This window comes from Bos taurus, chromosome 15 (genome assembly GCF_002263795.3).
Source record: "Bos taurus isolate L1 Dominette 01449 registration number 42190680 breed Hereford chromosome 15, ARS-UCD2.0, whole genome shotgun sequence".
In the NCBI taxonomy this organism is placed as follows: domain Eukaryota; kingdom Metazoa; phylum Chordata; class Mammalia; order Artiodactyla; family Bovidae; genus Bos; species Bos taurus.
The window spans coordinates 46,541,703-46,558,811 of NC_037342.1; the positions used below are offsets into that span (position 1 = coordinate 46,541,703).

General features: G+C 45.5%; 1 protein-coding gene across 1 annotated transcript in view; it reads right to left on the minus strand.

The window, feature by feature from the left end:
* Nucleotides 1-10,498, minus strand: part of DNHD1 (dynein heavy chain domain 1) — a 64,141-nt gene extending 53,643 nt beyond the window's left edge. The window contains 4 exon segments of the mRNA XM_059875118.1: nucleotides 63-266; nucleotides 4,449-4,622; nucleotides 8,460-9,273; nucleotides 9,519-10,498. Coding sequence (XP_059731101.1) covers nucleotides 63-266; nucleotides 4,449-4,622; nucleotides 8,460-9,273; nucleotides 9,519-9,582 — 1,256 coding nt within the window. The 5' untranslated portion in view covers nucleotides 9,583-10,498.
* Between the last annotated feature and the right edge of the window lie 6,611 nt (nucleotides 10,499-17,109).

Consider the following 17,109-nt stretch of genomic DNA (forward strand, 5'->3'; position numbering starts at 1 on the left):
TGACAGTGTACCGTGGCTCTTTGTGATGCCTCTTCCCAAACCCCATAGCCACCATCACCCACCTGGCTAAGGCCTTGCGTAAGAGGCAATACTTGAAGAATGGAATAAGCTGGAGCTGTTGCCAGAGGACAGAGTGGTGGTGCCAGGTACCCAGTGTCATCGCCTCACTGCCCTCCACGGGATGTATGTGCAGGATCCCAAAGGGAGAGAAGATGTAGTGCTCGGGATTCACCTTGTTGGCTGGCACCACCATCAGGCTGTAAGGCCTTTGAACCAGAGCACGGATCAGTGAGGGCCTTGGGAACTTGTGCAGACTCCAGGGAGGGACAAAAGAAGGGCAGAAAGGGGAAACCAGGAGGCAGAAAGGAAGGTGGAAGACAGTGGGAAGAGGGGAAAGAGAGCAGAATTTTCTTCAAGCCAGAAAGATGTGATATTAAGAAGAAAAAGGAAGCCAAAAACAGGTGGGAAGAAAGAAAAAGGCTACTAGCCAGTTCCAAGAAGTTTATATCTCCAGATGCAGAGAACTTACATCCCATGAAATCTAAGATGTTATCAATTGTAAGCTGCAGCATTCTTTTATGAAACGCTAAAAGAAAAAATGCTATCAATATGATATGCCACCAATTTGTAAGGTGCATGACAATTTCAGAAATGTTGAAATGTGAAAAAAATGTACATCTTAGAAATGATAAAATATGTATATCCTACATGCTGAAATAACATGCAGAGATAATCAGGGAAGGCTGTTTGGAGTAACTGAGGACCGGGGGAAAGCAAGGGTAACTAGAACACTAGACACAGGCCAATAAAGCAGAAAACTGCCATCTAGTGAACCAGATAAATTCCTCCAGAGCCATCTTTTAATCCCAGTAACTTGTCTTATTTCAGGAAAATGCTCCCATATCCCACATTAAATACACTCTATATGTAAGTATATAACATATAAATTATATGCTATATCTAGTTGAAGTAAACTAGTTGCCATAATGCCATGCTTGGGCACATTTAATAAAGCATTTATTAATTTTTATCCTGTGGTTTTCTTTTCATAACTTGGAGTCAGTAATATTTGTAAGCACTAAAAGTATGTTTAGCCTTTTAAAAGCTGTGTGTCCCAGGTCCAATGCCTATAATGCCTAAAAGGTAAAACCGACCTCCTCTCTCTCTCTCTCTCTCTCTCTCTCTCTCTCTCTCTCTCTCCCATCACTCCCCCCATATATTATTAAGCAAATGACTCAAGGGCATATATTTGGATATCAGAATAAACTCAGTAAGTCAAACCATATAAAAACTTTATTTCATTTTTGACAAAGTGACTAGATCTTCTCAAGTATACTATTATCCCCAAATTACAGATGAGAAAACTGAACAAAAAGAAGACATAAGTTTGCACAAGGCAGTTAAGGAAAGAATTTTTGTTGTTTAGCTGCTAAGTTATGTCCAACTCTTTTGTGACACCATGAACTCTAGCCCATCAAGCTCCGCTGTCAATGGGATTTCCCAGGCAAGACTACTGGAGTGGTTTGCTATTTCCTTCTCCAGGGTATCTTCCCCACCCAGGGATTGAACCTGCATCTCCTGCATTGGCAGGCAGACTCTTTACCACTGGGCCACCAGGGAAGCCCAGGATTTAAAAACCAAATCTATCTGACTGAAGCCCCCCTCTCCTAACCGCTGGATTACGCAGCATCCCACAGGATAGCTACCTATCCTAACTGAGGCCTGACTTCCCAAGGGGATGCTCCTTCCCCTGTGGCCTTCTTAATGGAAGCTATTCTTCCTGCACAGGGCAGGAGTCAGGGAGAGCTGAGCAAAGACCCTAAGGAAGTGAAGGAATATAGTCTTCCCTAAGTATAAATCAAAATCTAGGACAGGGGGTTCCCTGGTGGCCTAGAGATTAGGATTTCTGGCTTTCACTGCTGTGGCCCAGGTTCAATCCCTGCCTGGGAACTGAGATCCTTGCAAGTGTGGCAATCTAGGACAAATATAAGAAAATTTTGATAATTGCAAACACACTGAAAGAAAACCTCAAAGTGAAACAAAAAATGCCAGGTTTCCACTTTTACTGAAGGTGCACTAGCAATATGGACCAACACTCCCCTTGAGAACAGCTATAAAAACTGGGCAAAGTATCTAGATAAAACGTGAAAATCATTAAGAGAACTCACAAGTTAAATCCCCTGGGCTTCCAGAGGGGACTCTGGTTATAACACAGGTTGAACCAGAAAACACCTCCCTCCTTGGCGTGGGCCCCCAGCTCTTTTGTTTTAAAACCAAATCTGCTTTAAACCCACTTCTGCTCTTTACTATTCTGAGTCTGATGAAAGGTCAGATCTTCTCTATCTTTCCGGAGCATATAGTAAAACTGACACACCATTGCTCTACTGGAATCTCTGTTTGGAGAAAAGCAGCAACAAGTGCAAAACTTACTTCACTGTGTTTCTTTTTGGGCAGATGCGGGCCCTGTAATTATTCACTGCTTTTTTAGTTCTCTTGCTCATGGTTTCTTGTTTCTCTCTGTGCCTAATTATCTTTGAATATGTTGCTTCTCTGATTATGACTGAGCTGATAGTTGAAAGCCCTAAGCTTGTCATTTTCTTTCTATAGGCTCTCCACCATTGTCAACAGGGCTCCCATCCCACATTGCTACCATTACTGTCACTACAGCTGGACAGTTAAGTGTAGCAGCCACTAGGTGTCAGTAGGTAGTTCATCATCTTCAACTACAGCGACAATTCAGTCAGTTGTGATGTCACCACAGGTCATGGATTACTAGCCTGCTATTTCCCATTAGCAAAAAGCCTAGTACTGTCCAAGGCCAAGGACATTACCAAATCAATATCAGAAACCCATATTTGAGGATTGTTTCCGGAGACCACTCATGATGCCAAGTACTATATCAGAGTCCAGTCAGGAAAACAGAAATTGCATTCAGCATTTCAACAAAGTGAACTCCATAAAGAAACTGTGTTTCAGAAAAGGTGTCAGAGGACACCTGAAAAGCAAAAAGGGAAAACTAAGGTAGAGCAGAGACAATAACTACAGGAAATGGATGCCAGCCCTGAGATTAGAGGAACAAAGGAAAGAGGTTTGGGTTCTCAGAAGCCATGGGTTTGGAGGAGGGGCTTGTAGTACAGGGACTTGGATTTCTAAGGAGTGCCACCTGGCTGCTACTAGTAAATAAGGAGTTCAGAGGAGGAGTTCGGAGGAGGGGTCTTGGAGAGCTATGATTCGGAACTCTGATGGGAAGGCGCTACCCCTTGGTTTGGCATTGATCCCTCTTGCAGTGCCAGGATCAGGAAGAGGCTGCTTCAGAAAGTGCCTGCTGCTGGCAGAGTGAACGACCATTTCTGGGGCAATGATATGAAGGAAAAGCAGAGGAAGGACAAAGTCCCTTCTCCTTTTATCCTGCTATCCGGTCTCGTTCTAGCACCCCCTGTTAATCAAACCTAATAGGAAGCTAGCTGAAAAAAGAGAAATGAAGTTTACAGAGTCCCAGCCCCAGCATTACAAAGCAAAGAGAGAAGAGCAGAACTAGAGCCAAGAGACAATTGCTTAATAACGAGCACAATGCTCTCAGTGAGCTCTTGTTAAATGAATTGATCAGTAAATCAGTGGATGGTACAGATCATTAGTCCCACTGAAGTTCAGGAGAAAGAGGTCAGTGTATGCAGGATATATAGATTCCTGGGAATAGATATCAGATACTGCTCAAGAGTATGGACTTTTGAGTTAAGACAGTGCCAGGTTTCAGTCTTGTTTCTACCACTTACTATGTGGTCTTGGACAAGTCACATAACCTGTCTATGCATCAGTCTACTCATTTCATATATGGAATAATAATGGCACCTAACTGGTAGGTGGGGATTAAATGACACAGGTATTAAAAAAAAAAAAGCTTGATTAATGGTAATTACTACTGATATTTCTGGGAAGAGAAGAGACTTGAATAGGCCTTTTAAAAATACTAAGATTTTGATCTAATGGAAGAAAATGAATGAATGACTCTCGAGTCATACGGAAGAAGACTTGTTTTCATAGCACAGAGATAAAACGAGGACCAAAAGGTAAAAGTTAAAGGAAAGTAGTCTAAGGAAAATGATGCCTTGTGAAACACAAAGATTTAAATGAACACCTGATTCTTGCACTGGAGTTAGAAGAATTCACCATCAAATTCCCTTCTGAGGTGATGACCAAATAAAGAAAACAGAGCAAAAAGTAGAAAAGAATGACTAACACGAAAAGCCATGAGAGCAAAGGGGAGCAAGAGGAAGTGAAGAGTGGAGAGAAGGCGGAGAAGGGAAGAAAGAGGGAACCCGGGAGACAGAAGAAATGAGAGGGGAGAGGAAAGACGGGAAAGTAGCAGGTCTGGAGAGGAGGGGAAGATAGTGTAGGGGGAAGTCAGGGAGTGGGAGGAGCAGGTCAGGGCTCTGGGCGTGGGCTCTCACGTAAAGTAACGGCTGGGAGCCACGTTGAGATAAAGGAAGTGGATCTTCTTCAGGTATCTCTCTGTCTTCATAACAGCCATTATCTGGCTACCCGGGAGGGAAATCTGTGGTAAGAAGCCAGTGCTTCTTTTTTGGTGGGTCTTCTCCTCAGGAACTTCCAAGTCCAGCTGAGACCTGTATGATACAAAGTCAGGAGAGAAGAGGCAGAGCAAAGCAGTCAGGTGGCCTCTGTCTGCCAGTGAACAAAGGAGCTAGATTAGGTGCCTGAGAGGGCCTGATGTGGCCTTGTTAGAGCCTGTCAACCATCTACACCCAAAGGTTTACATGCTAAGCAAATACAGCCCAGGCAGCTGCAGTCATTCAGTTCTGTGTGTGAAGAACCCTTCCCTTTCTGATAAATGAGTAGTCGTTCTGATTGATTGTGATTACTATGACATCAGTGTTACGTAATACTCAGTAAAAGTCATGGGAATACTTTGCTGTCCCAACTCATCACCTTGCAAGTCCACAGTCTTAGATATCTCCTCTCTGGCAATGTTCCTAGCCTTCTAGATCTCTTATCTTTGTCCCCATTATACCTCCTTTCCAACTCTTCATGATCTCCATGCTTGGGGGTTCTTTCTTGCTCTTTCTCCATCATCACCCAAACTCCACCTTCACATCCATCTCTTCCCAGCTGGGATCCAACTATACATCCTTCAGCACCCTTAAGCCTGCACCAATACCATCAGTCTTCCTACCCTTCTACCATTCCAGCTGATAAAATTAAAATTAATTAAAATTAAATTAAAATTAATTATTAGAGAAGCCAAAAGTCAATTACCTGGACTAACAAATTTGGTTAGAGTAAACTCAGAGCACAAAAATAAAACAAACCAAAAACCCTCTGAATAATTCAGTTTAGACTTAATCAGTCCAAGTATATTCATGCCATTAATTAACCCAAATCTAGATCAACAGAACAAGTTACCCCAGGGCTACAATGCCATCCCTAAAGTCCACATCGGGACTTCCCTGGTGGTCTAGTGCTTGAGAATCCACCTGCCAATGCAGGGGACACGGGTTCAATCCTTGGTCCTGGAAGATTCCACATGCCGCAGAGCAGCTGTGCCCTCGCACCACAACTGCTGAGCCTGTGCTCTGCAACAAAAGAAGCCACCGCAACGAGAAGCCCTGGCACTATAACCAGGGAGTGGCCCCAGGTTTCCGCAACTAGAGAAATCCCATTGGCAGCAATGAAGACCCGGAACAGCCAAAAATAAATAAATTAATTAAATTAAGTGAAGTTCACATCAACAACAGGGTTTGTGATTTTGACATTAGATCAGGACATCTTAATGGTGTAACTGCACTAAAGTTTCATTTCCTTGATAATTAAAGCCCTACTTGTACTAAGCAGGTTCAGAAGATCTCAGAACAGAAATATTATCTCCTGTATAGACTCCTGGAGTCCATTCTCATCTGTGGGCTTGCTCTGCTTGATGTCTTAGTACAAGTCCTCAGGCAGCTACCCCTTGCAGTCTCCTTGACTGCTTTTGCAGGCTTCCACCTCCCCACTCCCACGCCCAGCCCTGCTGAGCTCCCAGTCCCCTTCTTTGCCTCTGTCCCTGCCCAGTAAAAACTGAGGCTCTCAGCCATGAAATAACTCCCTCAAGTTCAGTTGCCTTCCCACACATTTATCTGTACATATTTCCATTCTACTTTTGCCTCCAAATTTGAGTGGAAGGAGTGACCTTCTTCTCTCCAAGACTAATTCCTCCATTTGTGCTCTGGATCCCTTCTTCCCTCTTCATGATGTATTTTTAATCTCCTCTTCTTCCATTGTTAGCCTATACTTATTCATTCACTCTACAAATATTTATTGAGCACCAACTTCTCAAAGACTGTCTTGAGGGCTATAAACACCTCTCCATTTTTTGAAAGTCCTACTCAGACACCACTGTTCTTTCAATCTGCTGTCCTAATCACTCTCTTTCAAGCCAAGCTTCATGAAAGAATGAAACATGATTTCCACTTCTTCCCCTTCCATTCACTTCTGAATGCACTACAGTCTGCCTTCCTCATCAAGAAACTATACTGAAACTGCTCTCACCAACCTCTTCCTTGTTGCTAAATCCAGTGAATATTTTTTCAGATTTTTCTTAATTGTCTTGATAGAGTTTAACACTGACTACTCCCTCCTCTTTGAAACTTTCCACTTTATTTCACTTCCTGACCTTCAAGGTATTTTGTCAACCCAAATTTAAACCCAAACTCCTCTGATGTGCTTTCTCCTAATTCTGATGTGCATGCACACACACAAACACATACCCCTAGAGGAAGAGCCAGGGAAAAGGCAGTGTTCTTTGATTTTGTAGCATTTAACACAAATTGTAATGCTATTTTACTTAAATCAACTAATTTAACATCTATCTCCCTTAACTAAGCTGTAAAACCCCAGGGTGGAGAAGGAAATGGCAACCCACTCCAGTACTCTTGCCTGAAGAATCCCAGGGACAGAGGAACCTGGTGGGCTGCCATCTGTGGGGTCGCACAGAGTCAGACACAACTGAAGCCACTTAGCAGCAGCAGCAGCAGCAGCAAAACCCAAGGGAAGACATTGAATCTCTCTTATCCTCAGCATCTAGCAGTTCCTGATATATATTGTTTATTCAATAATACTTCTTGAACGTATGAATGCCTGGGAGGCCAGTCCTGGGGAATATGGTGAAATTAAGCCATATTAACTAGGCCTCAGAGGTTTACTGTCAGCTCCAAAAAGAGGACCAAGAACTTGACTTCTTGCCAGCATCTCAGCCCATTCTCACTCAATCTAGATTGCTCCCCTAGGAAAGGAGACTTATACTCAGGGCACAGGACAGATCATTGAAAAAAAAGCATCTGGTGGGGCAATTGAAGGCATACACAATGAAAGCACTGGCCACCTTCCATCAGGACTCCAAGAGCCTACCTATCTGCCCACTGTTAAGGCTCTAAGGCTTTAGGAAAAACTTGACCCAGCCATATATAGTGATATAGTGAAATCGCTCAGTCGTGTCCAACTCTTTGCGACCCCATGGACTGTAGCCTACCAGGCTCCTCTGTCTATGGGATTTTCCAGGCAATAGTCTTGGAGTATATTGCCATTTCCTTTTCCAGGGGATCTTCCCAACCCAGGGATTGAACCCGGGTCTCCCTCATTGTAGACAGACGCTTTACCATCTGAGCCACCAGGGAAGTCTGACCCAGCCATAAACAGAGCTAAAATTGAGAACGCCAAGGTTGATTGAAGGTAAACCTAGCCTTCTTCCCAGACAGTGAATGTATGAATGCCTGCAAGCCAGTCCTAGAGAATATGAAACAGAAAACGGCTTGAGTTTCCAGAATGTGTCACAGAGAAGCTGGCCAGGGGACAGGGAGAAATTCCAAGACTAGAGTTAGAGAACTCTGAGAAGAGGGTGTCTCTGTAGGCATTCTGAAATCCTAAGAGAGCAGCTTAAGAGCCACACTGGGGAGAAAATCATCACCCCAAGGGCCAAGAGTCCCTCACTCGTAGGGCAAAAGACTCTGGAAGGATCAGAATGAAAAGTCTTAGCTGGCAGTGCAGCCAACTCTAGTCTGCCTTGGAGCTGGTTTAGCTCCAAGACATGGGAGCTCCAAGACTGGGAGGGGGCCCCTCCCGCATAGACGAGTGGGAGGGGCCCCCAGACAGGCACTCACCTAGGAGCATCTGGAGAAAGAGATCCAGATTGAGTATCCTGCAGTAGGTAGGCCTAGGGGCAAGATTCAGGGATTACGGAACAAGTGAGAAAAACAACTAAGCGCTACATGAGAAAGAACTCTAGAAACTCTTGGAAACTCAGGCTGTTTCCTGAAGCTTTGGCTTCCTCGAGGTTGCCTTGTGATTTTCATTAATTTCTGCATTTTCCTAAGGGGATTAACACTGAGACCACTGGGATTATTAGCAGACAGAAAGGAAGAGGTTTTTTTTCTTTCCTTGGCTCAAAGCCCTGGACTAGGTTCCTCACTTACTTAGTCTCTGTTCTTCCAACAGGCTCCTCCTCTGCGTTGTCAGTGTCCCTGCTTTCATACTGTACTGGGATGTCAGTCGCCAGTGCCAAGGGCAGAAGCCTGAGGCCATCTAGCCACTGGGTCTCTTCCATGGCCACTTCCGCACCGACAATACCCAGGCTGTGCTGTAGCTCGGGCAGGGTCAGTGGTCGCAGCCATGTGGCCAAATCGTCCTCGACTTGCTGCCCTTCCCACTGGGCCTGCACAAAAGGGCATGCTGGGCATGGGGTCCCATGATGGAACCTCTTCTTCTGGGGATAGCAGTCAACATGGGAGGTGCCCTCTAACAACGAGGTATCTCGGGGAAAGGCCTGGTCTATGGCATCCAGCAGATCCAAGTGGAGCTGGGCCTGAACCCAGGGTGCCCAGCGGTATAGCCGCTCTAGGAAAGGCAGCAAGTCAAGGCGGCCGACCAGCAGCGCTCGATATGGGGGCAGCAGACCCAGCACGGCGTGCAGGTAGTTCCACGCCGCAGGGCTGCCATCCTGTAGCACTTTCGAGAACAGGGTTTGGAGCTCAGCTACCAGGAGCTCCAGCACTGTGGGCCGCTCAGACCGAGTCACTGCCTTCAGAGACTGCCTCTTTTTTCTCTGACAGGCTTGGCGCTGCTCTGCTTTGTCCAGGACACCTACGGAGCGTGGAGATTCAAGGGCTTTAGATGATGCCTCTTCATCTGAGACCAAGAGGAGCCAGGCATTCAACTGCCGTCGAACTGCTCCTGCCCATTGCTCAGGATCCAACTGCCAGTTCCAGGCTCCTGGTTGATGGATCTCACCTGCTTGGTGCAGCGCAAGAGAGGCAAGAGAAGGGGGCTTAGGCTCTGGGCAGTGTCAAGGGGACTGGGAGAACGGGGAAGGGAGGGACTTAGGACAGTGAGATGGATAGAGCTGCAGTTTCCTGAGACCCTCAACCAACCCTACAGCTTCCCCTTAAGACCGGTGAAAAGCAGGCCCAGGACGGAGGCCAGGCCCCTCCCTGCACAGGAGTCCCTTTCCACTGCCCCCGACACCATCCCCTCACCTGGGCTATGGGGCACAGAAGGCAAGGGAAGGGAAGAGAGCGGGATGTGCTGGTGAGGTCTCATGGGGAAGTGCCTGTAGGAGAAACGGATGAACTTAGACTTGGGCTCAGGCTTGCTCTATTCACAGCCACCCCCACACAGAGACTGGCACGCACACGTATGATCACTGTAAGACTTGGATCTCCGGCACAGGCTCGCTCTATTCACAGCCACCCCCAAAACAGAGCCTGACACGCACACGTATGATCACTGGTAGAGGCAAAGTGGCTCACGCACCTAAAAGGGCTCACTCAGAGGACCTCAGAATAGCAGGGAACAGTCACTGGGACTGGAGCCTGGCGATCGCCTGAAGGAGAACAGGTCGTCACGGACAGGCAGCAAAGCCCGGTCCCGTTTGCCCTCCCGTGGACTAAGAGAACGTGTTGAGGATAGAAACCAGAGGAGAGGGTACAAAGGACTACTAAGCGGGATAGAGGCGGGGGCGGGGGAAGAGCGGAGACTGCTGGGCTGGGTGCGGGAGGAAGAGGAGGTGAAAGGGGAGAGGAAGGGAGGGGGTGTGGGAGAACGGGACACTCCGGGCGGGGTGGGGGTCAGTGGTGAGAATGTGTGTGTCTGTGTGTCTGGGAGCAGTGCTGCGAAAGGAAGGGATCCCCAGCAGCGGACTCACCCGCGGCCCCATCCCTCCCAACTGTTAGAACAGTTAGCACGTCGCCTGAGGCCCGAGCCTCCGGTGAGAGCCCCATGCGGGGCCAGGAAGGGGCGGGGCCCTGGGGGAGGGAGCGGGCCCAGGCCAAATCTGCCCTCTGCTCGCAGGCCTTGGGAATAGGCAGTCTGGTTGGTTGGGTTTGGAAAAGAACGACTTGTTTGATTTGGGAAAGTAGCAATCCTGCTGGCGTCGCGAGCGGGTGTAGTCCATATTGCCTGTTTATCTATTACTGAGCCTGTAAGTTGCTACGGTCACCCACAACAGGGGTCATTGGGACACCCCAACCCACCCCACCTAGACCACCACACCTAGCAAAAAATCCAAGTAAGACAAACTCCTTGATCACAGGGGAGCTCAAAATCTGGGGGTTTTGGGATAGTGGGAGGGCAAGGGAAAACGCCTGAAGGATTAAAATAAATAGAAATTCAGCATGTGACAGAGTCCCAGCTCCACTTTGGATATCTGATAAGAATCCCAAACTTAAAAACTTAAAAGGTCCAAAACCTGAGTCCTAACTGCCTCCTCCCCCAAATAAGCCTGTTTCTTTCGTTTTCTTCCACATCTCAGTAAATAGCAAGTCTGTTTTTCCAGTTGCTTGGGTCAAAGTTTCAGTCAGTTCAGTTGTACAGTTGTGTCTGACTCTTTGCAACCCCATGGACTGCAGCACGCTAGCCCTCCCTGTCCATCACCAACTCCCGGAGCTTGCTCAAACTCAAGTCTATCGAGTTAGTGATGCCATCCAACCATCTCATCCTCTGTCATCCCCTTCTCCTGCCTTCAATCTTTCCCAGCATCAGAGTCTTTTCCAATGAGTCAGTTCTTCACATCAGGTAGCCAAAGTATTGGAGTTTCAGCTTCAGCATCAGTCCTTCCAATGAATATTCAGGGCTGATTTCCCTTAGGATTGACTGGTTTGATCTCCTTGCAGTCCAAGGGACTCTGAAGAGTCCCAACAAATGTGTCTCCAACACATTTTGAAAGCATCAATTCTTCAGCGCTCAGTTCTTTATGGTCCAACTCTCACATCCCTTACATGACTACTGGAAAAACCAAAGCTTTGACTAGACAGACCTTTGTCATCAAGGTACTGTCTCTGCTTTTTAATATGCTGCCTAGGTTGGCCATAGCTTTTCTTCCAAGGAGCAAACATCTGAATTTCTTGGCTGTGGTCACCATCTGCAGTAATTTGGGAGCCCAAGAAAATAAACTCTGTCACTGTTTGCATTGTTTCCCCAACTATTTGCCACTAAGGAATGGGACCAGATATCATGATCTTCGTTTTTTGAACATTGAGTTTTAAGCCAGCTTTTTCATTCTTCTCTTTCACTTTCATCAAGATGCTCTTCACTTCCTTTCATAAGGGTGGTGTCATCTGCGTATCTGAGGTTATTGATATTTCTCCTGGCAATCTTGATTCCAGCTAGTGCTTCATCCAGCCTGGCATTTTGCATGATTTTCTCTATGCATAAGTTAAATAAACAGGGTGGCAGTATACAGCCTTGACATACTCCTCTCCCAATTTGGAACCAGTCTGTTGTTCCATGTCCAGTTCTAACTATTGCTACTTGACCTGAATACAGATTTCTCAGGAGGCAAGTAAGGTGGTCTGGTATTCCCATCTCTTGAAGAATTTTCCACAGTTTGTTGTGATCCACTCAGTCAAAGGTTTTGGCACAGTCAATAAAGCAGAATTAGATGTTTTTCTGAAACTCTCTTGCTTTTTCTATGATCCAATAGATGCTGGCAATGTGATCTCTGTTCTTCTGTGTTTTCTAGATCCAGCTTGAACATCTGGAAGTTCTCGGTTCAGGTACTGAACCTGGGAGATTTGGGAAAGTAGCAATCCTGAGGGTATCGTGGGCAGGTGTAGTCCATATGCTTGTTTATCTATTACTGAGCCTGTAAATTGCTATGGGCACTTACAACAGGGGTATTTTGGGACACCCCACCCCACCCAACATGCACTTGCATGTATCCATCTAGACTATCACACCCTTAACAAAAATTCCAAGTAAGACAAACTCCTTGATCCAAGTGAGGCTTAACTTGGAGAATTTTGAGCATTACTTTACTAGCGCGTGAGATGAGTGCAATTGTGCGGTAGAACTTATATGCAGAGTACATCATGAGAAACGCTAGACTGGAAGAAACACAAGCTGGAATCAAGATTGCCAGGAGAAATATCAATAACCTCAGATATGCAGATGACACCACCCTTATGGCAGAAAGTTAAGAGGAACTCAAAAGCCTCTTGATGAAAGTGAAAGAGGAGAGTGAAAAATTTGGCTTAAAGCTCAACATTCAGAAAACGAAGATCATGGCATCTGGTCCCATCACTTCATGGGAAATAGATGGGGAAACAGTGGAAACAGTGTCAGACTTTATGTTTTTGGGCTCCAAAATCACTGCAGATGGTGATTGCAGCCATGAAATTAAAAGACGCTTACTCCTTGGAAGGAAAGTTATGACGAACCTAGTCAGCATATTCAAAAGCAGAGACATTACTTTGCCAACAAAAGTCCATCTAGTCAAAGCTATGGTTTTTCCAGTGGTCATGTACGGATGTGAAAGTTGGACTGTGAAGAAAACTGAACGCTGAAGAAATGATGCTTTTGAACTGTGGTGCTGGAGAAGACTCTTGAGAGTCCCTTGGACTGCAAGGAGATCCAACCAGTCCATTCTGAAGGAGATCAGCCCTGGGATTTCTTTGGAAGGAATGATGCTAAAGCTGAAACTCCAGTACTTTGGCCACCTGATGCAAAGAGTTCACTCATTGGAAAAGACTGTGATGCTGGGAGGGATTGGAGGCAGGAGGAGAAGGGGACGACAGAGGATGAGATGGCTGGATGGCATCACTGACTCGATGGACGTGAGTCTGAGTGAACTCCGGGAGTTGGTGATGGACAGGGAGGCCTGGCGTGCTGCGATTCATGGGGTCGGACATGACTGAGTGACTGAACTGAACTGAACTTGAACATTCTTTGGCATTGCCTTTCTTTGGGATTGGAATGAAAACTGACCTTTTCCAGTCCTGTGGCTACTGCTGAGTTTTCCAAATTTGCTGGCATATTGAGTGCAGCACTTTAACAGCATCATCTTTTAAGACTTGAAATAGCTCAGCTGGATTCCATCACCTCCACTAGCTTTGTTTGTAGTGATGCTTCCTAAGGCTCACTTGACTTTGAATTCCAGGATGTCTGGCTCTAGGTGAGTAATCACACCATTGTGGTTATCTGGGTCATGAAGATCTTTTTTGTATAGTTCTTCTGTGTATTCTTGCCACCTCTTCTTAATATCTTCTGCTTCTGTTAGGTCCATACTATTTCTGCCCTTTATTGTGCCCATCTTTGCATGAAATGTCCCCTTGATAGTTCCCCACCCCCACCCCTGCACACATCCCATGTCTAATCGTTCAGCAAAAATTCTGTGAAACTGTGATTTCAAAATATGTCCAAAATCCAAGTATTTCTCACCACTAAGAGCTAAACCCACTAAGTCACTAAGATGGTGAAGGAAAGGGAAGCCCGGTGTGCTGCAGTCCGTGGAGTCCTAAAGAGTCAGACATGGCTGAGTGACTGAACACCACCAAAGAGCTAAACCTTGGTCTAGGCCACTATCACCTCTCAACTGGATTATTCCATCACCTTCTAACTCATCTCTTGGCTTCCACCCTTGCCCATACAATCTGCTTTTTTTAGACCAGCCTGTGGCCTTTTTCAAATACAGGCAGATCGTATCACTACTCTGCTCAAACTCACTAATGTTGTATCATCTCGTTCCCTCAGGAAGTCTTACAAGGCCTACAAGTTGCTACTGCTCAGCTGACTACTACCTCTGTGAACTCTGTCCTTCTCTCCCCATTCACAGAATCACACCCAGCATGCTCCCACCCCAGAGCCTTAGTACAGTGCATCTCTGCTACCAATCATTTAAGAGACAGACAAGTTTTCTGTGCTGTATAACCAACTGCCACAAACTAAGCAGCTTGAAAATAACACCCATTTAGTATCTCACAGTTCTGTATGTCAGTGCCCTCATCATGGCTTGACTGGGTTCTCTGCTCAGGATATCATAAGCCTGAAATCTAGCTGTTGGTTGTACTGAGTTCTTGTCTGGAGGCTCTGGGGGAAGATCCTCCTCCAAGCACATTCTGTTTTTGTGTGCATGTGTGTGTGTATGGAAGTGCAGAGTCTTAACCATTGGATGGCCAGGGAAGTCCCCAAGCTCATTCTTGTTGTTGGCATTTTTCAGTTTCTTGTGGTTATGGGATGGGGTCCCTGATTCCTCCTGGGCATCAGGGGCCAGTCTCCGCTCCATCCAAGAGGCATTGGTCTTTCTTGCCATATGGTATCTTCATCTTCAAATCAGGCACAGTGCCTTAAACCCCTCTCATGTTTCAAATCTCTCTGACATTCTCTTCTGCCTGCCTTTTATATATTTATTTGGCTGTGCCAGGTCTTTGTTGTAGCATGTGGGGTCTGGTTCCCTGACCAGGGATCAAACCTGGGCCCCTTGCATTGGGAGCGTGGTCTTAGTCACTGAACCACCAGAGAAGTCCTGAAAACTCCCTGCTTTTAAAATGCAGTTAGGCCTGGCCTATCCATATAATCTCCTTTTCTTACAGTCAAGTATGTCATATAATACAACCTAATCAGAGAAGCAAAACCTGTCATATTCAGTCCTGGGGCTTATACATGGTGTGTACACAGCTGGGTGGGAAATCTTGGGCACCATGTTAACATTCTGTCTACTACATATATGCTGTAATAACAAAAAGACCCTCTAAATACAAGGGCTTAAACAGGATAGAAGTTTATTTTTTCTCTTATAGACCTGTCCAAGTATAAGTACTCCAGGGCTTAAATGGCAGCTTTTGAGTTATTCTGCCTTGTTCAAGGAAGTGTTCCTTGTCTTCAAAGTCCAAGAGAGTTCACCAGCATGTGTGTTGAGCCCCATCCCAAGTAGTGAGATGGGGGAAAGCGCAGAAGGCATGCCCTTACCCTTAAGGGCACAATCTAGCAACGCACACGTCATTCATCACACAGACACACCTAACTGCAAGGAAAGCTACAGAATTTGATATTTATTTTCAGCAACCATCTATCTGGGTTAAAGTCAGGGGTTCAATTAGTAAAGGAAGAAGGGGACAATGGATGCTGGGGACAACTAGAGGCTATAGCACAGTGAACACTCTTCTTCCAGATGTCCCCAAGGCTTGCTCCCTCATTTCGAGTTTTGGCTTCAAGAGACCTCATTAGTGAGTTCTTCTCTGACAACCTAGCATAAAATAGCAACAGTATCCCCATCATCCTTGTCCTTCTTACTCTGCATTAATTTTCTCCATAGCACTTATTACCATCTCATATCAGTACATACTTAATTGCTTATTGTCTGTTTCCCCTGACTAGAAGTCTAAGCTCCATGGTGACAGATTCTGACTGCTCTCTGCTCTCTCTAGTGCTAGGCACCATGAGTAGGTGACCAGAAAATATCTGTGGAACAAATGCATAAATGTACAGCAATCTTCATTAGTGAGAAAGAGGTCAGACTCTGGAAGTCAGACTGGACTGAAAACTTGACTCCAATTATTAGTTGTGAGATATTTTTCTGCAGTTTCATTTTTCTGTGTGTAAAATGAAGTTAATAATAGTACTTACTTTACAGTGTTGTTGTGAGAATTAAATGAGTTGTTATATAAAATGCTTACATTAGAGCCCAGTAGATAATAAGCATGTGATATAACTGATTTGTGCAAACTATGTATTTTTGTTGTTGTTTATGGCACTCTACCAACTGCTGTGGACATAATGGTGAATGAGACATAAAAAGGTTCAGTAAAGGCCATATGAGGAGAGGATGGGTTGCCATTTTAAATAGGGTAATTAGTAAAAGGTGGCATCTAAACAGGAAAGGAAAGGTGGAAGAGAGGGCAGCACTTGCCCCTGTCTATTGCCTGGTTAGTTCTAATTTATCTTTCAAGTCTCAGCTTCAGAATCACTTTCCCAGGGAAGTTCTTCACCCCACACACAGTTAAGTTAGTCCTACTGTCTGTTCTCACTGCAATGCATATTTCTTCTTCGTGACATACATCACAGTTGTGATTACTTGTTCTATATTGACCTTCACCCACATTAAGTTCCAAGAAAACGACTGCATCTTTCTCACTCACCTCTGTATCTTCAGAGCTTAACAATGTTGGTAAAAGCAGTCACTCAAGGATTTGTGAATTATTATAAATATATGGAAGAATGTGGGGCATACCCAGGAAAACAAAGAGTCCAGAGTTAGCAGGATGTGTCTGAACACTACAAGTAAATTGATTCTTTTATAACAAAGGATAAGAGAGTCAAAAGCTGGCTGAAGATGAGGCCAGAGCCCATCAGAGGAAGCTTCAGTTGTGAGGAGGAGTCTGAAGGTCATGGAAGGCTTTAAGTAGATGAGTACCATGGTTACATTTCTATTTTACAAGAATCACTCTTGGTTAGTATGGAAAGTGGATTGGCAGTACCTCCCAGTAGCCATTCTTTTCCTTCTTAGTAACAGAACCTCAAAGTTAAAAAAAAAAAAAAAAAAAAGCTTTATTTATTTATGTACTTTCATGGCTGCACCGGGTCTTTGTAGCTGCACTCAGGTCTTCCCCAGTCGCGGTGAGCCGGAGCTACTCTCTAGTTGCAGTACACAGGCCTCTCGTGGCAGTGAGTTCTCTTGTCGTGGCACATGGGCTCTAGGTGCCCAGGCTTCAGTAGTTGTGGCATGCAGGCTTAGTTGTCCTGTGGCATGTGGTATATTCCCAGACCAGGGGTCAAACTCGTATCCCCTGCATTGGCAGGCAGATTCTTCACCACTGAGCCACCAGGGAAGCCCCAGAACCTCCCACTTTTGAC